We start from the raw sequence: 22,393 nt of genomic DNA, 5'->3' as shown, positions 1-22,393 counted from the left end.
GGATCGACTAGGCGAGCTTATATAGTTTTTTTTAACAGGTAACACTTTACTGCTGTCAATTTCTAGAAAATTCGGGCACGCACCGCACTGCAAACCACTAGCGATCGCGAGATACTTTAGAGACAAACCGGCGATTTGTTCAGAGCGTATTAAAGTGATTTTCACCGACGTGTTTTTCGTGCTTGTGAATTCGAGAAGGAGCTCCATTTGTTTTGCAATACAACAAATAAATTATTTGGTGTTCCAATGGCTGCTATGTCTGTCATAGGTATTGATTTCGGCAATGAATCTTGCTACATTGCTGTGGCAAAAGCAGGTGGCATTGAAACAATAGCTAATGATTACAGTCTTCGAGGCACACCGTAAGTAATTTTTTAATTTGATTTCCACTTAATGAAACTATGATTCTTTAATTTTAACTTACCTCGCGATATTCAGTGAGTTGATCAGTCAAGGATTTGATGATTTGCACGTCATGTTCATGTCGATGCCTTGTATGGAAGTAAGAGTAGCAAATTTGGATAACGTATTTCATCAGACTGATAAGTTTATTGAAAATATGTTTTCTTGTCAGTACTACCTATTTCCACGAACTTTTTAAATTTTCATTTTGTGGTTAATATGCTGTGTCACTAATGTCACTATCAATACTTTCATAGTGTTACAAATAGGGATTCATATTTTTATCAGCCTGACTAACATTAAAAGTGATTTATAAAGGTTGCTCTGTTATCTTTTGGAGGTTAGATCTTTTATTGTTATATTTCAGATCATGTGTTGCATTTTCATCAAAGAATCGAATATTGGGAGTTGCAGCAAAGAATCAGACAGTTACAAATATGAAAAACACCGTTTTTGGGTTCAAAAGATTGTTAGGCAGGAAGTACTCAGACCCACATGTGCAGAAAGAGCTGAAACACTTCCCTTTCAAGGTGGAACAAAGACCTGATGATGGAATTGGTATCAGAGTCCATTATCTAGGCGAAGACAATGTATTCAGCCCTGAACAGGTATGATGGCTTCTCTGAAATATTGTATTTCATTGTTTTCAACTTTTGGTATTCCTCAATATTTGAATTTGAAGCATTTGAGAGTATATTAACTATAATTATTATAATAGGTTAACATTTTGAGGTTATGTTGAATGTAATTTGTTAGAATTTAATTGTATCAAACTTAAACATTGAACTGGTAAAATACCTTGACCTTTGTGCTTGTTTGTCCTACCAGCTTGTAGCCATTTTTATCTTGAGTTAGAGTTCTAGTTTCCTATAGGGGAGGGTAATTTTTATTTATTTATTTATTTCAGAGAACCAACAGCTATTAATACAGAAAGGTTAACTTAATTAGGTTACAAAAAGCCAATGACATGTTCCCACCAATAGTTTTTTTTTTCAAGTAACTGTAAAAAAGATTGTAACCTAGGATATGTATATTTCATAGAGAGAGATTCTTATCTCTAGAACCATAAAAGTGTGTCAGATATTTTTGCAGTGTTCTTTTTGTGTGATGTTATTGCAGTCACCAACTTCAGTACCTAATTAGGTAACTTAATTAGGTTAACTGTAGCAGCACCTGCAGTTGTAGCACCCACCAGGGAATTTGGAGAATTGATGGTATGGATTCAAAACAATCACATCACAAATACTATGTTTCAGATAACTGCAATGCTGTTCACAAAGCTCAAGGACATCGCAGCAACGGCTCTTGGCACTCAAGTGAATGACTGTGTCATCTCCGTGCCAAGCTACTTCACCAATGCGGAGAGAAATGCTCTTTTAGATGCTGCGGCTATATCTGGTAATTATACATCTTGCTTTGTACAAAATCATAAATGGTGGTGTTGTTTGAGTTTTTTGTTACTATTACATTAACATGTCTTAACATCTTAACACTTCCCTCGTTTTTGTCTGATCAGTGTGTTCCTAACTTGTAATTACTATAAATTGTTAACCCATTGACTGTCAAAGACACCAACTGAATATCCATTATGTCTTATGGCAGTTGATGATAGGCTATATGTTGATGTAATAGACACAAACATCACTCATTATACCAAAGTGTCTTGGGTACAAGAGACTAAATTTAAACCTTACTTGAAAAAACGATAAGTAAATTTCTCACCTTGACATTGGCGGGGTCCACCTTGCATTTATATTAGCGAGGCGTAAAAGCCATGATGAAAAAAAAAACCTTACTTGAAAGTTTCAATGTTCTATCTTGTATAAATCTGAAATTTGACGCTTTTTACCATCACATCTATTTGTGATCTCTGTTTTCACATATGGTTGATTATACAATCACAAATAAATATCAGTTTCACTACAACATGGCTTGATGAGATGTTTTTTGCTTATAGGGCTCAATGTGTTGCGACTTATGAATGAAACCACTGCCACGGCTCTCGCCTATGGTATCTACAAACAGGATCTGCCTGCTCCTGAAGAGAAACCTAGAAATGTTGTGTTTGTCGACTTTGGACACAGTTCCCTGCAGGTAATTTATGGACAATACAAGTTTTTGTTCTGTAGGCAACACTAATGGTTGTTATTCAATATTCATAATAAACACTTTGTAAACTTGAATTAAATTAAACTGAAATACTTGTGAGAAAGGGATAAAACACAGTAATCTAATCATGATGTAAGATTTTCATGAGAAAGGGGGTAAAGAGTATAAAGTACAGTCAAATACAATATTTTTTGGAATTGTTCATCAATGTATCAATTTATTTATATGTAAACAGAAATTACACATTATTATAGATAACTAGGAAACTTAATATGCATTAGGCAATAGACATTTATGGCGAATGGCACAAATGGCAACTCTAACCCATGTAATACCCAAACTTGTTTTTAATTCATTTTTTTTAAAGAGCTTATTGGACAGAAAAGGGACCCAATGGGCAGACATGGGATAAGCATGAGTTTTTAAATTTACTGAAAATCAAGGCATTCACTAAATATTGTTTTGAAACGTTAGGTGTCGGCCTGTGCCTTCAATAAGGGCAAGCTGCGTGTGCTGGCCACCGCCACCGACGCCCACTGCGGAGGCCGCGACATCGACATGGCGCTGGCTGAATACTTCTGCCAGGACATCCTAAATAGATTAAAGCTGGACGCTGGGAAAAACCAGAGGTGTGACTCCATTTTATTTTAATTTTGCTCCTTAGTTTTTCCAAAAGCTTTATTCTGTATATAAGGTTAGCTTTCCATACTAAACTACACTTAGAACATTTATTTGTAATTATATAATAGAAAAAAATTGATTTATACAGAAATCAAGCAACAAACACACTATTACTATTAGTATTAGAGACTGTTAATATTAGTCACATTCAATAGGATCATTATAGTTCAGTGTACAGATATACTGAAAACTTCCTTAGTCTTCGTATTTTCTCCGAAACTTTGGCTGAAGTAGCATGACTCCATTGAAAATATATTGGTCTTGGTAAAGGATTATGCACTAATGGCCTTGTTCATAAATGCTTTATAAACCTTTATCACTACTAACTGCTTGTGTTTATCAATTTGCGAGAAAGGGATAAAACACAACTTAACTATTCACAACTTCCTTGCTGACTCGGCCCTAAATTCAACTCTATCGTTTTCCCCTTTTCGCCCCCATACAGTCCATTAATTGTCGAACATTTTGGCCTTCGACCCGCATACTTTGATAAAGCGCCTATGATTTGTCGTTTTCGTTTTAAATATTCGCTTTCTCAAATTTGTATTGTCATTTTTCGCACTTTAAAATTTAGGGTAGACTTGTTAAAATTTTGTGGGTAAGCAAGAAAGTTGGTCGGGTAATGGTGCTTTAACAAAAATCATTCACTCACTTTTCATTTTATTGGCAACATTTTTGATTTTGTCAAGTGTCACCTGTCAGCTGACACCTGTCACTTCTGTCAGTGTCAATCAACCGACTTTGTGTTGTGATTTATTTTGTGAAGATTAGATTAGTTTTGTTGTAATTTCATATTAATATCGCCGTTTTTAGTGTAATTTAACGCCGTAATAATGACGAATGGCGATAAGTCTGTCGGAACAGAGGTTGACACGGTGATGATTGCTCGTGACTATCAGGTAATGAGAATTGAATATTTGCAAATGTTGTCGGACTCCGAACTTGCGCTATGTGACGAGAGTGAGCTGTGTTCTATAGCGAAGAACTTCCATGAAGCGCAAATAAAGTTATTAAGTAGTGCTCCTCGTTCCGAACACAGGGAGATCTGCTCACATACCGCGATGTTCGATTCGAAAGTAAGGGCAGTACGGTCGAGGTTGCAGAATAGGAAGCCTTGTGCTGGGACTTCGTCAGTCTCGGGCGTGCCGCAGCCGGTCTTGCCTAAGTTACCAAAACTGCAAATTAAAGCATTTGATGGGAAAATTGAAAATTGGGTAACATTTATGCAGTTGTTTAATTCTTTGGTGGACAAGCGGACTGACATTGCTCCGGTTGAAAAATTACATTATCTTTTGTCCAGTGTGCAAAACGAAGCTTATGACCTTATAAAGAATTATCCTGTCACCGATGACAACTATAAGGTAGCATATGAAGCGCTGTACAAGCAATATAACAAAACTAGATTAATTGCTACTACATACTATGAGAAGCTTGTACAGTGTGAGCCGGTGAAGGCATCTCGGGCTAGTGACCTGCAGCGGGTTTATAGGGTTTTTGCTGAAAATTTGTCGATTTTGAAAGGTTTCAACTTACCGGACAAAAATTTCCTTCTTGTACAGCTACTGTGGTCGAAGCTTGATAGGAACACTAAAGAGCAATTCGAATTAGAACATAACTCTGACGACATTCCTGAGTTTAGTAAATTGCAGGATTTTATTGAAAAGCGACACCGTGCCTTAGACGCGGCAGGGGCATCGGGGTTTGTTGCTAGTGCTCCGCAGCCGAGTAGTAGCAAGCCATCTAATAAGCCAAAAGTAGCCTTAGTAGTCTCCGCTCCTAAGTGTGAGGTGTGTGGACAGGCCCATAGTCTTACATCCTGTCCAACCTTTTTAAATTATGACCCCGCTTCTCGGTTTAAATGTGCAAAAGAGAATAAGTTGTGTATTCTGTGTTTGTCGGGGTCACATCCTATGAGGTCTTGCAAGTCGAAGCAGCGGTGTGAGCAATGTCGGTTCTCTCACCATACGCTGTTGCATTTTAATAGTGGTAAGGTGCCTGTACCCCCGGCAACGGATGTGGATAATTTGAAGCGTCCATCAAGCTCAACAAATCCTCTGGTGATGGTAGCCAATAATGTTGCCGCTTCATCCCTATTTTCGACTGCGAGGGTATTGGTGGAGAATGCCAGAGGGAATTTAGTTGAGGTAAGGGCCTTGCTTGACTGTGCTAGTGGCTGTAATTTCATAAGTGAGGCATGTGCACAGAGACTTGGTCTCCGGGCAGAATATGGGAACCATGCCATCACTGGTATCGGTGAACTCGTGTCGAAGCCTGGTGGCACATTGTCATGTACCATCACACCGAGCGTTGGGAAGGCTGATACTAGCCTCTCGTTTCAGGCTTATTTGCTGCCTAAAATTTGTCCTGAGATGCCGCCTGAACTTGTCGACCTGTCATCATGGCAACATATTAGGGGCTTAGAATTAGCTGACCCCTACTGGCACATTCCAGGACCTGTTGATCTATTGTTGAATGTCAATATTTTCGCTTCTTCGTTGCGCCCAGGTTTAATCCATGGGGCCCCGGGCCAGGCGACTGCCGTCAACACCGTTTTCGGGTGGATTCTGATGGGAGACGCAGGCGACTGTACTACGGACATTTGTCGTTCTCGGTTCCGTAACAACAGTTGTCAGCTGGTAGTGGGCAAGTTATCGCTTGACGACTCCATTAAGAGGTTCTGGGAGTTGGAAGATGTCAACTCTCCGAACACCGTCATTTTATCGAAGGAAGATCAGCTGTGCGAGGAATACTTTCTCGCTAATTTTCGTCGCACAGAAGAAGGTAGATTTGTCGTTCCTTTACCTTTTGCTGATACTTCTAATAAACCTATCTTCTCGGGCTCTCGAGCCATCGCTCTTAAGAGATTCTTGTCGTTGGAGCGGAAATTATTAAGTAACTCCGACTTCTACCAGAACTATGTAGCCTTCATGAAGGACTACAAAAGCTGTCGCCACCTTGAGGAATGTGATCCTCCAAAGGTGGATTTGGGGGGGTTCTTTTACATACCCCACCATGGAGTGTTGAGGCCCTCGTCGACCAGCACTCCTCTTCGGGTAGTCTTCGACGCTAGTGCCAAGGACAGCCGGGGTGTCTCACTAAATGACGCGCTACTGCCAGGGCAGAAGCTGCAAAACAACATCTTCCACTTGCTCCTTCGTTTTCGGTGGCATAGTGTTGTGTTCACAGCAGATGTCAAGCAAATGTATAGGCAGATCTTAGTGTCCCCGGAAGATGCTGAATATCAGCGCATCCTGTGGCGTCCGTCTGTCAATGAGCCTATCCGGGACTATCGGCTGTTGACCGTTACTTACGGCGTGTCCTCAGCTCCCTACCAAGCTCTTCGGACAATAGCTCAACTGGCGAAAGAATCAGGAGAAGAATCCCCTTCTGGCTCAGCAGTGCTAGACCGAGACATCTATGTCGACGACGTGGTGTCTGGAGCTCAGTCTGTCGAAGAAGCACGGAAGCTTCGATCGGAGCTGTCTACCATCTTAGCTTCTGGTGGCTTCCATCTACGGAAATGGACGTCCAACCACCAGGAGTTCTTCGAGGGTGTCCCCTCCTCAGACCTATATTCCGAGGACTTTCGAGAGTTCAACTCCATTGGGGACATCTCACTAAAAATTCTCGGCCTCTCGTGGTTACCCCAGACGGATGACTTCACCTTCAAAGTGTCTGTCGAGGATCGACGGTGCACTAAACGCACTATCCTCTCAGAGATCGCTCGAATCTTCGACCCTCTGGGCCTCCTCTCACCTGTGACGTTCTTCGCGAAGTACCTCATGCAGTTGCTCTGGGTCTCAGGTGTTTCATGGGATGATGATGCGCCAGAGAACCTTGCATCCGAATGGCAAGAATTCAAAGCGCAGCTTCCTTCGTTGAAATCGGTGTCTGTCCCGCGCCGTATGGTCAAGGATTTCGTCTCGCTCGAAGTCCACGGTTTCTGCGACGCCTCAGAGCGAGGGTATTGCGCGGTGGTCTATTTACGGACGTCAGGTGAGGATGGAACGCGATATGTTCATCTGGTCTGCAGCAAATCAAGAGTGGCACCTCTTCGTAAGCTGTCGATACCCCGTCTAGAGTTGCTGGCTGCGGTTCTACTTGCTGACTTGATAGCATCTGTTGCAGAGGCTCTGACGCCCCTCCACAAGATTTGTGAAATTTGTGCGTGGTCTGATTCCAGCGTTGCTTTGACGTGGATAAAGTCTTGCCCGTCCAGATGGCAAACTTTCGTGGCTAACCGCGTGAGTCACATTCAGGATATCATCCCTCCAGACTGTTGGCGGCACGTGAGGACTGGTGACAATCCTGCAGATTGTGGATCGCGAGGACTCTTGCCAGATGACCTGGTTCACCACAATAACTGGTGGCAGGGCCCATCTTGGCTAGGTTTGGATAAGGTTGACTGGCCTAAGTCCACGGTGGCAGTGGATCTGGACGTTCTACACGAAGAGCGCAAGGTCACTGTGCTCACTGTCTCAGTGAAAGAATCATGGACAGACAACCTGATGAATAAATTCTCGTCGCTAAGGACACTGCAACGTGTCCTTGCATACTGTCGCAGGTTCGCATATAATGCGAGGAATCAGAAGATGCCCAACAACTTGTTGAGCGGTCCCCTGACACCGCTAGAACTTAAACAGGCCCTCATGTTCCTCGTGTGCCATGTGCAAAAGCACCACTTTGCTTCGGAGATCGAGAAGGTGACAAGTAGTCTTTCGAACTCTCTCCCGAAGGCATTTAAAAAACTGTGCCCATTCCTAGATGACGCGGGTCTCTTGAGGGTGGGCGGACGCTTGTCGCGAGCCTCTCTCGAATTCGATGTTAAACATCCCCTATTGCTACCTCGCGACAACCGTCTGACCTATCTCTTGATTGACGAATACCACAGGCGTTTTATGCATCCGGGCATCCAAACGCTCCATAATTTGCTGGCGCAGCATTTCTGGATCATGAGTCCTAAGCGGGCTATCTACGCCGTGGTCTCAAAGTGCATGAAATGCTTCCGGGTTCGCCCGCTGGGCGCTCCTGCGCCACTCATGGGAGACCTACCAGCTTATCGCATCACTCAACTGAAGGCTTTTTCGAGCTCAGCGGTCGACTTTGGTGGACCTTTCGATATCGCCCTTGGTCGTGGTCGCGGGAACAAGTACAAGGGTTACATCTGCGTCTTCGTTTGCACCGCGACAAAGGCGATACATACTGAGCTGGCTACGGAGTTGTCCTCAGACGCCTTTCTGGCTGCGCTCCGGCGTTTCGTCGCCCGTCGAGGTCGGTGCAGTCGGTTAGTCTCTGACCAAGGCAAAAACTTTGTCGGTGCGAACAACATCCTCCAACGTCTCGTGGAGGATGCTGCCGCACGCGAAGCAATTCATTTCGAATTTAACCCGCCAGGGAGCCCACATTTCTCGGGACTCGCTGAAGCCGGGATCAAGGCGGTAAAGACACACCTCTCGCGCGTCATAGGGAACCAAAGGCTGACGTACGAGGAGTTTTCGACGGTCTTAACTCAGGTCGAGGCTTTGCTGAACTCAAGGCCACTCACTCCTCTCAGCTCCGACCCTAATGACTTTTCAGCCTTGACTCCGGGTCATTTCTTGACCACAGAACCCCTGTCGGTCGTGCCTGAGGAGGATCTGGCAGACGTCCGGGTTGGCCCTCTCCAACGCTGGAAGCTGCTGCAGAAAATGCACCAAGACTTCTGGAGCAAATGGTCTAAGGAGTACATGCATACTCTCCAACAGAGGATGAAGTGGCACGACAAAGAGTCTAACATCCAGGTCGGAGCACTCGTGCTCGTCTTAAACGAGCAGACGAGCCCAATGAAATGGCCCCTGGGTCGCATCGTCGAGACACACCCCGGATCCGATGGAATCTGTCGTGTGGTTTCCGTGCGCACTGCCACAGGGTTGTACAAACGGCCTGTGGTCAAGCTGTGCCCATTGCCGGTGTAGCTGCTGCTCTAAAGCGGTTCAATTGTGTCGTCTATTTTCTCGTTTTAATTTTAATGTTTTCGTATCCGTATCGTTTTCGCCATTTTTTTTTATTTTTTTTTCTCGCACTACGTCAAAATACTAGTGTATTTTGGTGGGCGGAATGTTCAGTTTTGCCCATCATTTTTCGGATATTTTTTCATGTTAACTGTGGCAACACTTTGTCACAGTTGAAATTCGAATATTAAAAAAAAACGGTTGCTCTGTCATGCAATTGACAGAGCCAGTACGCAACAGATTCGCGAACAGTCACCATCACCTTAGCTAGTCTCGCTATTTCTCGCAGTGAATCATTAAAAGCACCATCACCCGTAGTTTAATATCATTTCAATAAGTGTTGTGTATCGAAGAGCGCCAGGATCATCCGTGGAGAGAACGTCGAAGGTCTAAGTTGAAAGCTCGAAGGTAACGGTTTTACGCTTCCTCTAGCTTGCGACAAGGAGCTGAAATCACCGCCAGCGGGCCTACAGCGCGACCAACGACTCAGTCCTCACATTCCCGGACTGTAAGGTAAACTTCGCTTACACTTATTTCACACTTAGTCTTCTAACATCACATTTATCGTCTTCACTCCATACCAACTTCCTTGCTGACTCGGCCCTAAATTCAACTCTATCGTTTTCCCCTTTTCGCCCCCATACAGTCCATTAATTGTCGAACAATTCAGCATCATAAGTTTTTTTAATTTATAAGGAGGTATATCTGTAAAATAAAACTAGAGATGTGACTAATACAATTTTCAGGGCTTTCTTCCGTTTGCTGCAAGAGGTAGAGAAGTTGAAGAAGCAAATGTCAGCAAACAGCACTAAGCTGCCTCTCCATGTTGAGTGCTTCATGGAGGAGAGGGATGTGTCAGGAGAGATGCAGCGCTCACAGATGGAGGAGATCTGCGCCGACACCTTCAACAGAGTTGAGAGGACCCTTAGGTCTATCCTCCACAATGCTAGTGAGTATATGTTCATAATTAGTTAACACATTCACTACCAGCCAATAAATGGCGCACTATCTCAGAATCCGGTCGTAATTTATAACCGCTTGCTTGCATGGCGAGAACCTGCCCAGCGCGTTCTCCGGTATCTGAGCAAAGTTCACGAGCGCCACCGGGAGGGTTCCTGACCCTTTAACACAACTTGCCTTGTCGCGCGCGACTCCATACATTAAGCGTGACTTTAAGTATGGACTCGCGCGCGACAAGGCAAGTTGTGCTAGAAGGGCTGGTTGCAAGTGTTAATTCTTGGTAGATTCTCTAAACAGAGAAACATGGAGAAATTTGGCGGGCAACCAGACAAAACGTCTTCAGAGAGAGGCTAGCAGTAAGCAGTAATTATTGGTAAAGCTCAAATTACATACAAGTGTATATTGACATTCCTAAGCTACCATGCCAGTCGAAAATACGAAAATATTGCTTATATTTTTAATTTTATATGTTTAACCTTTTAGTGTCCTTATGCTTAGACAACAATATGATTTTACTTGAAAAATGCACGCCTATGTATTATACATAGAAAGGATAACGCAATCTGTGTAGTAAACATGTTTATAAGGAAATAATACTGTACCTAACTAATTGTTATTTTTTTTAGAACTACGTCCCGAGGACATCAACTCGGTAGAGATTGTGGGTGGATCTACCAGAGTCCCTGCCGTTAAAGCTCTGATTGAACAAGTGTTTGGCAAAGTGGCTTCAACTACACTCAACCAGGTGGGTAAAATAGATTTCAAATGTAGGTTAAATCACACTTAAGTTTGTCCTTAGCCTTAATTAGTGTATGTGTGAGTGTCAACTCAATATAAAATAAAATAAATATTGGGGACACCTTACACAGATCAACTTAGCCCCAAACTAAGCAAAGCTTGTACTATGGGTGCTAAGCGACGATATACATACTTAAATAGATAAATACATGCTTATATACATAGAAAACATCCATGACTCAGGAAGACTGACGGCTTAGCAGGCAGGGTCACTACCGACTGAGCCAGACCGGTCGTATATGATTGAACACATCATCCTGTTGGAGTTCAATGTCCTAGTATTACAGCAAATTAACTCCAATGATAGCAAATGGATTTGCTTTTGTTTCGTTTTCATTCAATAAAAAAAAACAATTCTATTTGCTAATCATGTTGATTGAAATTCTATTGTACGTTTTCCATGTATCTGTCGCTAGACGTTGTTCTAATGTTATCGGTTACGATCGTAGCACGTAGCACTGAACGTGTTATGAAAATGTATTAGGGTCCACTAGATGAATGTTGTAACATTTATTGAATATTTCCAAAGTGCGATAAATGATTGATTGTTTTGATTGAGTGTCATACTGTCACATCCAATAAAATTTCGACGAGCCCAACATCCGATAAGGGGGAACGGGTTTTAGGGTCAATTCGCCAACGAAAATGTTATGCGTAATTCCGTATCGAAACTATCTAATATTCATAAGTTTCATAACGTGTGTGTGGAAAAGATTGCTTATACGCTCGTATTTTAAAACCTCAAACTGAACCGTTAACGACTAACCGCGTCATGCAACAAACATTCATCCTCGAATCACTCTCAAACTTTAGTTTCGTAGGAAGTGTTTTTACCCACAACCCATCCCATTCACAGTATCTTATACTATTAAACGAGCAATTCTTGTATATTTATTTATTTATTTATTTATTTATTTATTTATTTATTTATATATACCGACGATCTCGGAAACCGCTCTAACGATTTCGCTGAAATTTGTTTTGTGGGGGTTTTCGGGGGTGAAAAATCGATCTAGCGTAGCCTTAGATCCCGGAAAACGCGAATTTTCGAGTTTTCATGAGTTTTTCTTTCGCATTTGTAAACGTAAAATATGGTCCTTAATTTCGCCGCGCGCGCATCGATTCCGCTTAGCTCAGTCGCACGAGGTCGGTCTAATGTACGCAGATAGATCGTAGGTGTCAGGGTTTCGAATCCCGGTCAGAAATTAAGTTTTTGTTTTTTGTCTTTTTTTTTGTTTTTGTATTTATAAGAGTTTTTTTTTTTTATCTAAAGACGTGATATATTAAAATAGAACCGAGCGAAGCTCGGTCGCCCAGATTTATTTATTATTTGGCAATATAAAAACCTCCGTGTGCAGGACGAGGCGGTGTCGCGCGGCTGCGCGCTGCAGTGCGCCATGCTGAGCCCGGCGGTGCGCGTGCGCGACTTCAGCGTCACCGACGTGCAGCCCTACGCCGTGCGCCTCGCCTGGGACGCCGCGCGCGGCGAGGACGGCGACCTGGAGGTGTGTACCGCGACCCTAGGATTCCCGCGCCGTGCGCCACGGAGGGGCTCAGCCGCTGTCAGTCATACGGCTCAGTTGCGCGCCAGAGTATATCATGCGAGTCGAGAGACCGATGTACACGAGTTTTACGCGTGCGGAGGACACATGTAGCTATCTCTAGAATGATTTGTCTAGCCGACATCTACAGAATACTCGCTATAATATGCAGACGAGAATATCCTTGCCCAATATGTCATCTGGTGGCGGGTATTTGTGGTTACAGTATCATAGCTACATGTCACTCTGAGTGGTTTAAACACACTGTATAATCACGGATGTATATCTAGATTCCTAAAGTTTTTTCTTCTATTTTTGTTTCGCCTAAAACTTTTTGCTATAATGATCAGTTGGCCTAATGATGATATGCCCGAATTTTGGTTGCCCTATTCTGTTTTGGGTGAAATTTTTATGTCCTAAAATTTTGTGTTCTAATGTTAATTGGCATACTCATTCGTTGTACTAATATAATTTGTCATAATAATAAGTTCATTGTCATAATCCTTTCTCTCCCTAATGCACTGTATGGCCTAATAATTATACTAATATTATGTGTTGTAATATTTTTGCTCCCACTTTAATTTTGTAGAAGTATTATTTAGATGTCCCACTTGTTGGTGCTAAATACTATAGTCATTTGGTCTTGTAATTTGGCTTAATATTTCCAATGTAACCTAAGCCAAGTTTGTGGAAACAAGTCGATTTTGTGGTTGTCGTAGTTCTAACCTAACCCACTTTTCTTGCAACAAGTCGTTTCTTTAATGGTCACAGTTCTAACCTAACCTAACCCACTTTTGTTGCAACAAGTCATTTCTTCCATGGACACAGTTCTAACCCAAGTTTGTGCCAAGAAGTCGATTTTGTGGTTGTCGCATATTTAACCTAACCTAACCCACTTTGCAACAAGTTGTTTCTTTAATGGTCACAGTTCTAACCTAACCTAACTTACTTTTGTGGCAACAAGTCGTTTCTTTCATGGTCACAGTTCTAACCTAACCTAACCCATTTTGTTGCAACAAGTCGTTTCTTTAATGATCACAGTTCTAACCTAACCTAACCCACTTTTGTTGCAACAAGTCGTTTCTTTCATGGTCACAGTTCTAACCTAACCTAACCCACTATTGTTCCAACAAGTCGTTTCTTTAATGGTCACAGTTCTAACCTAACCTAACCCACTTTTGTTGCAACAAGTCGTTTCTTTAATCGTCGCAGTTCTAACCTAACCCACCTTTGTTTGTCATGTTTTGCCTGACAACCTGACATGTTTTAGAACAATGAATATGTGGGCAATCATTGTTATACGGATTATATACTAATACATTTGAGGCGAAAAGGGTTATGGAATAATAGTATAGATCAAAAGTGTTTATGATCTTAAATTTTATTGCAAATAAAATAAGGCCTTTTAAGTAATATAGTAATAATAAATAGGACAAATAAAGATTAGGCCTTCCATTACACTATGCCAAGTATGATGTTATGCTAATTTATTATTAGGTTACATGCCCATTAGGTCAAGTGATAATAGAACAAACGTTCTTAGGAATGTAGAGGGACACCCATAATCAGACTCTTGGTGTGGGAAAGTCAAATCATAGAATGTAAGAAAAATTTACTATTACAAATTTTACTTTTTCTTAAGTAAAAAAATTTAGATGTACAACGCCAAGACGAGTACCAAATGTATCGTTTACTTCCCCAGGTGTTCCCGGCCTTCCACCAAGCGCCGTTCTCTAAAATGCTGACATTCTACAGAAAGGAACCATTCACAGTCAGAGCCTACTACACCGACCCCGTGCCCTATCCCGATTCCTTCATCGGTAAGTGGCGTCAAACATTTTTCTGTCCAGTTTTTCCATGTGATTTTCTTAGTTAGAAAAGCTTTCGTAATAGTAGTACTTTAAACATTTTTCCTTAGGTCAATGGAACATTAAGGATGTCCAGCCGACTGCCGAGGGCGAATCACAGAAAGTAAAACTGAAAGTGAGAGTGAACATTCACGGAATCGTCACTGTCGCGTCAGCGTCATTGGTAGAAAAGAAAGCGGACGCCCAGAGCGACAGCATAGAAATGGAAAATGAGAACGCGAACAACCAGGAAACGCCCATGGAAACTAACGGGTCGCAAGAGCAACAGCAGAATGGGCCCGAGAACCAAGAGGTGAGGGAAGACGATATGCAAGGGGAGCAGCAAAGACAGTCGTGGACACAGAGAGTAGGATCGTGGTTCAGCGGGGTACGTGCCGGTAGCGCGAGTGTCGAGTGATTTGCGAGATGTTTGCTGACTTATTCACTACACCACGTCTATTCAATCTTACGCACCTAATGTACTAATATCAATTTTGTCAAACGAAATAGCCCCTGGCCTTTATAAGGCTTCTTTATTGATTTAAATTGTCATTTTAAAAGTTGGTAAATGCAATTAGCAGTGATAACAATCCTACAGGTTTTGATATCATGGCAACTATTAATTGGTAAATGATTAATCCAAATTAAACATATTTCTATAGCATAGAAACTTATCGATTTCAAATATCAGTAAGATTGAATAGACCTTCTTTAGCTTGACACTTTATTCTTGTAATATAGTATACACTTATTGTAGTAACCAGAATGAGCCAGCAGACATCCATGCTTTGTGTCATCCCCCTCCTCGCTCCGAGGCCCCATTTGCACACTTTCATAAGGCTTTTGAATATCGCCTTTAGATTCCTTTTATTTTCATGCATTCGTCAAGTGAAGTTTCTTTACAGTTCTGTCTCTGTGTCCGCGCATGTTTTTGTCCTTACGGTTATATTTGTTTCTGACTTTTCTCTGGCAGCGTTGCAGATGAAGATGTAATGAAGTAAGCTTTCTTTTATCTTATTAGTTTGTGTGGACTGGAAGAGTTGGTGCAAATGGGTGCACCGCGTCGCTTGGAAAACTATCGTACTTTTTATCTTAGAAATAAAACTACACTAGAGCCGCGAAATTAAACATTTTTCCAAGCAGCGTTGGTGGTGGGGAAATGAGTCTATGTAAGATATGAACCGTTGGTTAATATTGCAGGAATCTGACGATAAAAAGGACAAGTCGAAGGACAAGAAGAAGGTGCTGGTGAAGACCGTGGAGCTGCCCATCGACGCGCGCACGCACGGCTTCTCGCAGCACGAGCTCAACTCCTATATGGAGCAAGAGGTAAATAGACTGGCACTATGCGATTTGACTCTATTACTTTTTTAATTGTGCCTTCTTTTATCCACTGACTGTAGCTGTATCCTTATTTTCGTCTCTGTTTCCCCTCAGGGCAAGATGCAGGCACAAGACCGACAGGAGAAGGAGCGAGCGGACGCGCGCAACGCGCTCGAGGAGTACGTGTACGAGCTGCGCGGCAAGCTCGGCGACGGCGAGGCGCTGCACGAGTTCGTGGAGCCCGCGCAGCGCGCCCGTCTCGTGGCCGCGCTCGACGCTCTCGAGGCCTGGCTCTACGAGGAGGGCGAGGACCAGAACAGACAGGTACGGACTGTGCGCGGCGAGCTCGGCGCGGCGAGGCGCTGCACGAGTTCGTGGAGCCCGCGCAGCGCGCCCGTCTCGTGGCCGCGCTCGACGCTCTCGAGGCCTGGCTCTACGAGGAGGGCGAGGACCAGAACAGACAGGTACGGACTGTGCGCGGCGAGCTCGGCGCGGCGAGGCGCTGCACGAGTTCGTGGAGCCCGCGCAGCGCGCCCGTCTCGTGGCCGCGCTCGACGCTCTCGAGGCCTGGCTCTACGAGGAGGGCGAGGACCAGAACAGACAGGTACGGACTGTGCGCGGCGAGCTCGGCGCGGCGAGGCGCTGCACGAGTTCGTGGAGCCCGCGCAGCGCGCCCGTCTCGTGGCCGCGCTCGACGCTCTCGAGGCCTGGCTCTACGAGGAGGGCGAGGACCAGAACAGACAGGTACGGACTGTGCGCGGCGAGCTCGGCGCGGCGAGGCGCTGCACGAGTTCGTGGAGCCCGCGCAGCGCGCCCGTCTCGTGGCCGCGCTCGACGCTCTCGAGGCCTGGCTCTACGAGGAGGGCGAGGACCAGAACAGACAGGTACGGACTGTGCGCGGCGAGCTCGGCGCGGCGAGGCGCTCGAGTTCGTGGAGCCCGCGCAGCGCGCCCGTCTCGTGGCCGCGCTCGACGCTCTCGAGGCCTGGCTCTACGAGGAGGGCGAGGACCAGAACAGACAGGTACGGACTGTGCGCGGCGAGCTCGGCGCGGCGAGGCGCTGCACGAGTTCGTGGAGCCCGCGCAGCGCGCCCGTCTCGTGGCCGCGCTCGACGCTCTCGAGGCCTGGCTCTACGAGGAGGGCGAGGACCAGAACAGACAGGTACGGACTGTGCGCGGCGAGCTCGGCGCGGCGAGGCGCTGCACGAGTTCGTGGAGCCCGCGCAGCGCGCCCGTCTCGTGGCCGCGCTCGACGCTCTCGAGGCCTGGCTCTACGAGGAGGGCGAGGACCAGAACAGACAGGTACGGACTGTGCGCGGCGAGCTCGGCGCGGCGAGGCGCTGCACGAGTTCGTGGAGCCCGCGCAGCGCGCCCGTCTCGTGGCCGCGCTCGACGCTCTCGAGGCCTGGCTCTACGAGGAGGGCGAGGACCAGAACAGACAGGTACGGACTGTGCGCGGCGAGCTCGGCGCGGCGAGGCGCTGCACGAGTTCGTGGAGCCCGCGCAGCGCGCCCGTCTCGTGGCCGCGCTCGACGCTCTCGAGGCCTGGCTCTACGAGGAGGGCGAGGACCAGAACAGACAGGTACGGACTGTGCGCGGCGAGCTCGGCGCGGCGAGGCGCTGCACGAGTTCGTGGAGCCCGCGCAGCGCGCCCGTCTCGTGGCCGCGCTCGACGCTCTCGAGGCCTGGCTCTACGAGGAGGGCGAGGACCAGAACAGACAGGTACGGACTGTGCGCGGCGAGCTCGGCGCGGCGAGGCGCTGCACGAGTTCGTGGAGCCCGCGCAGCGCGCCCGTCTCGTGGCCGCGCTCGACGCTCTCGAGGCCTGGCTCTACGAGGAGGGCGAGGACCAGAACAGACAGGTACGGACTGTGCGCGGCGAGCTCGGCGCGGCGAGGCGCTGCACGAGTTCGTGGAGCCCGCGCAGCGCGCCCGTCTCGTGGCCGCGCTCGACGCACTCGAGGCCTGGCTCTACGAGGAGGGCGAGGACCAGAACAGACAGGTACGGACTGTGCGCGGCGACCACAGCCATCGTAGCCGCAACTCTCACAGCCACGGCTCCCTTACGGAAGGTATCGAACCACATCCACATCGTCATCTTGCAAGTGAAACACCAGCTTCCCGTATTCTGAAGCTAAAATTTACCATACATATGTAAATCGGATGACAATGTAATAACTATGATGACATGGGCGTATCTGTTGATGGAGATAAGATGTTGTAAAACAAAATGATGGGGTTTTTTTAAGTTGTCTGGATGATTAGTTGCCTATGGAAAGAAAAATATGGTCAACAATTTTTTTTGCCAAAAACATATTTAGTATAACTTGTTTACAAGTGTATGATTGTTTGCAGGTGTACGTGGACAAGCTGACGGAGCTGCGCACGGAGGGCGAGCCCATCAAGCAGCGGCGCCTGGAGTTCGAGCTGCGGCCCGGCGCGCTCGACGACTACTCGCTGGCCATCCAGCTCGCCAAGAAGGCCGTCGACTTGTACAAGTAAGACACGTTTATTTGTTGCAGGCAAATTGTAAGACTACAAACTTTAGCCTTAGGTTTCTACGAATGATGCTGTAATTTTATTTTCCCCTCACTAGCTCGGAAACACGTGTTTTGTCCTTTAATAGCAGCGGGTAAAAACGCATTTTATCCACTAGTGGGTAAAGTAATCTGACCTTGAATAAAGTCAAATTAACTGCTTTAAAATTGATAAAAGTAGGTGAATCCAGTAATTAAGATGATTTACCACCTGTGGAACTACTGGAAGCAGTGATAAACGCATTTTTTTGCGTTGTAGTTTCCTCGCTATAGTGAGGGGAAAAGTTTTGTGTTACACTCGGGTGCAATAGTACATTACATCAGAGGCCGGGAAAATGAGGATTTCCGGCCAAGTGGGTATATACGGCCGAGCGAGCGTGCGAGCGAGGCCGGATAGGGATACGAGGCCGGAATCCGTTTTCACGCCGAGGCATGTATAGTGCTTTTCTCAAACATACAATGAAATAAAAAATATTGTCGAAATTAAAAAAAAGTTACTTTGCAGGCCTAGGCCTAAAAAATAATATGAAATCCCTTTACAGTCCTCTCGAGTTGTTGCGCTCAAAAAGCGATACTTCCCAGCCCATTTTAAGGAACGTAAAGACAATATTTCATTGAATGTTTGAGAAAATGTATTTTACTTCTCGTGTGTTAAAAAACTCGCAAGTTCAGGATTCTATTCTCGAACCACTCGCTTCGCTCGTGGTTCAACTATAGAATCCTTTCACTTGCTCGTTTTTCAATTCCACACTCGGCGTTAAAATACAACTTTGCCCCCTTGTATAACAAATAACTATTACTTGATAGGAATAAGACAAATGCTAAAATGTTTTAGTGGCTTTTGTCTTATTGATAACTTGTGGAGCGGTGTTTCAAAACAAGAATGTCAGTACCGATCTAATCTGGTGTACGTCGGATGTAAAATGCTTTCAAGTTTTCGCACTGTCTGATTCAATATCGGGTGCCGCCGTCGGCTGCGATGGTCCGACATGGCTGAAAATATAAGCGTCTTTGGCTGATATCGGGAGTCTATGACAATATCCGCAAGAGAGTGCAACCAGCAAAAGCGAGATCGGTTATAGAAATGCTGTCATCGCGTCTCTTTTATTTACACGGGAGCTATCTTTATTTGTTCTCTTCTTTGTTCATTCCTAATTTTTAACCGTCGCCTCATATCTCAAGAAGGACGGTTATCAAGTCGTCTGTATGTTTTTTATTTTTTTTATTTTTTATGTTTGTTCCTCGATATCCCCGTCGTTCCTGGACCGATTTTGAAAAATTTTTTTTTGATTGAATGTATATACATACAGATTGGTCCCATTTTTCTCAGAACCCAGTTCTGATGATGGGATCCTGGAGAAATCGAGGGAACTCCTCAAATCTGAAAGGCATACATATGGTGATTTTTGTGTTAATAAAGGAACAGCATGCATTTAGGTACGGAACAGTGACATTTGGTGCAGTGGAACTGCTGATGATGGCCAGAACGGAACTCTTCAAATCTGAACGGCACGCTTATAGTGACTTGGGTATTTTTATACGAACAGCATGCACTTTCGTACAGAACAGTGACATTTGGTGCAGTGGAATTTCTGATGATGGTCAGAACCGAACTCCTCAAATCTGAACGGCACGCTTATAGTGACTTTGGTATTTTTATAAGAACAGCATGCACTTTCGTCCAGAACAGTGACATTTGGTGCAGTGGAACTGCTGATGATGGCCAGAACCAAACTCCTCAAATCTGAACGGCACGCTTATAGTGACTTTGCCATTTTTATAAGAACAGCATGCACTTTCGTCCAGAACAGTGACATTTGGTGCAGTGGAATTTCTGATGATGGTCAGAACCGAACTCCTCAAATCTGAACGGCACGCTTATAGTGACTTTGGTATTTTTATAAGAACATCATGCACTTTCGTTCAGAACAGTGACATTTGGTGCAGTGGAACTGCTGATGATGGCCAGAACCAAACTCCTCAAATCTGAACGGCACGCTTATAGTGACTTTGCCATTTTTATAAGAACAGCATGCACTTTCATCCAGAACAGTGACATTTGGTGCAGTGGAATTTCTGATGATGGTCAGAACCGAACTCCTCAAATCTGAACGGCATACTTATAGTGACTTTGGTATTTTTATAAGAACAGCATGCACTTTCGTCCAGAACAGTGACATTTGGTGCAGTGGAACTGCTGATGATGGCCAGAACCAAACTCCTCAAACCTGAACGGCACACTCATAGTGACTTTGGTATTTTTGTAAGAAAAGCATGCATTTAAGTTCAGAACAGTGACATTTATTTAGTTATGTTTGTTAAGCATATGTTTTGAAGTCAAAGTTTGTCAAGCTTCGATTTCTTATAATATAATCGGATTCATGAGGAATTGAGGAAACACCTCAAACCTTAACGTTATACGTATATTCATTTGTGTTTCCATCTAATAATTAAAGCATTAAAAGCAGTTTTAAAAAATACTTACACATTTCTACATAATCCAACATTCGCAAGTAGCTTTCACCAGAACCCGAAAGGCGACGGTTTTTTTTTTCTTAAAAATTATCTATAGCCGATAGCTCATAACTTACAAGCTTTCGGTGGGACCGGTGCCTTATATGGTATTGCGCCTTCTATGTTTTCGCTATCTATTGTTTTTAGGGTTCCGTAAGTTCCGGAGCTCAACTGTAAATATTGTTTTCAGAGCGGGTGACGCGAAGTACAACCACCTGGCGGAGGCGGACGTCCAGAAGGTGTCTGAGGCGGCCGCGGCGGCGCTGGCGTGGGTGGAGGCCGCGCGCCAGGCGCTCGCGCGCGCGCACAAGCATCTGCCGCCGCAGCACACCACGCACCAGATCCGCCAGGAGCGACAGGTACATGAAACTCACCGCTACTAAACCATCGGTTACTCATCGCTTTAACTCTTCCATTCTTGAAGCGTCACGGAATACGTTGGCTACGTTCCCGCTATTTCCCCTTTGCCGTTTTGCTTTAAAATATGTCCTGCGGAAAACTGTACATGCAAATATCCATCAGTGGATCTTTGTAAGACCTGCCGACGTGCAACTTACGCGCCGCTCTGTTACAGAACTTCGAGAGCACCGTGAACCCGATCCTCAACAAGCCCAAGCCCAAGGAGAAGACCCCGCCGCCCGCGCCCACCGGCGACGGCCAGGCGCCCGCGCCCGACGCCCCCGCCGACCACATGGACGTCGAGTGAGCACCCCGCTCCACACACCTCATGACTGTGCACCGTGAATATACTGTCAAATTACTTACGGCTCACGTATTTATTATCACCGTGACGATACATTATACATTTTTCTACAATTTAAACCGTACCTCTGAAGACTAGTTTGAGTTTCTGACCTAAGCTCCGCTTTGCGTATAAACTGCGCGAGCCCGACTCGTTTTAGTTGTAGTGTTAACGTCTGAGGACGTCCGCTAACTGGCGCAGACGCAGGCGACGGTTTTATTTACTACACGATCGTTGCGTGCGCTCGCTCCGGCTAGCGGGCCCCCGAGATCAAGATTCTAGACGCATGACGGTCGCGGCGCTGGTCGCTGCGCGCCGGCCTACCTCCTGCGTCACTATTTAAGATTCAGTTTTAAGCGATACGCGAGCGTTTTAGACCTTTCAAATTACTCTCCATTAAGTCGTCTCATTCAGACTGTTCTTTTTCTGGCAGAGAAAAAAATCATAACAGACATCTTTTGATAATAACCCCCGGATAAGACATGTCTTAATGAACGCGTGTAGCTTGATCTTATTAATGTCTAGAGCTGAAATGATTGACTTGATACTGCCTGAATGAAATCGAATTAGGAGCGCTGTATGTAATTGTATTATATTCCTAAAGAGCATTTTTTCAACGTCCGCGTTGTTCTAAATTAGTAAAGTTAGTGAAATTGTATATCTATAAATTAAAATGGAGTCTGTCTTGATAATAAATGTACATTACACAAATATATAGAAATTAATGACAGGTCGAGGCCAGTTTCGAACGTTATCCGTGCGACGAGCCACACAACAAACTTAGGGTATGCAACGACCAATTCGGTACAATCACGGATGTTGAGCAGCGACCTACTAGTTGAATGATAGCGCGGGTGAAACGTTAACGATTCACTTATAGATATGTGATATTATATGTATCGGGCGAGTTTCGGCTCTCAACATAGCCACTGAAGGTAAATTAATAGTAA

The 22,393-nt window shown here is 45.0% G+C and overlaps 1 protein-coding gene across 2 annotated transcripts; it reads left to right on the top strand.

Moving 5' to 3' along the window:
• The first annotated feature begins 61 nt into the window (after positions 1–61).
• Positions 62–21,465, top strand: LOC125228506 (heat shock 70 kDa protein 4). 2 transcript variants are annotated; one of them, XM_048133092.1, is made up of 15 exons: positions 62–362; positions 770–1,010; positions 1,659–1,800; positions 2,360–2,496; positions 2,986–3,140; positions 9,929–10,131; positions 10,769–10,887; positions 12,299–12,445; positions 14,184–14,301; positions 14,400–14,716; positions 15,547–15,657; positions 15,766–15,975; positions 18,006–18,148; positions 20,892–21,060; positions 21,276–21,465. In XM_048133092.1, exons 1-15 carry the CDS (start codon positions 247–249, stop codon positions 21,405–21,407), a joined length of 2,460 nt encoding a protein of 819 aa, XP_047989049.1. In that variant the 5' UTR covers positions 62–246; the 3' UTR covers positions 21,408–21,465. The 2 variants fall into 2 exon arrangements, with proteins under 2 accessions (XP_047989049.1, XP_047989050.1); XM_048133093.1 differs by having other exon boundaries at positions 64–362; positions 14,400–14,641; positions 15,529–15,657.
• The last annotated feature ends 928 nt before the right edge of the window (positions 21,466–22,393 follow it).

This window comes from Leguminivora glycinivorella, chromosome 8, assembly GCF_023078275.1.
Source record: "Leguminivora glycinivorella isolate SPB_JAAS2020 chromosome 8, LegGlyc_1.1, whole genome shotgun sequence".
NCBI lineage: Eukaryota > Metazoa > Arthropoda > Insecta > Lepidoptera > Tortricidae > Leguminivora > Leguminivora glycinivorella.
The sequence above is the reverse complement of the archived record's forward strand: the minus strand, read 5'-3'. Positions and strand labels throughout refer to the sequence as shown.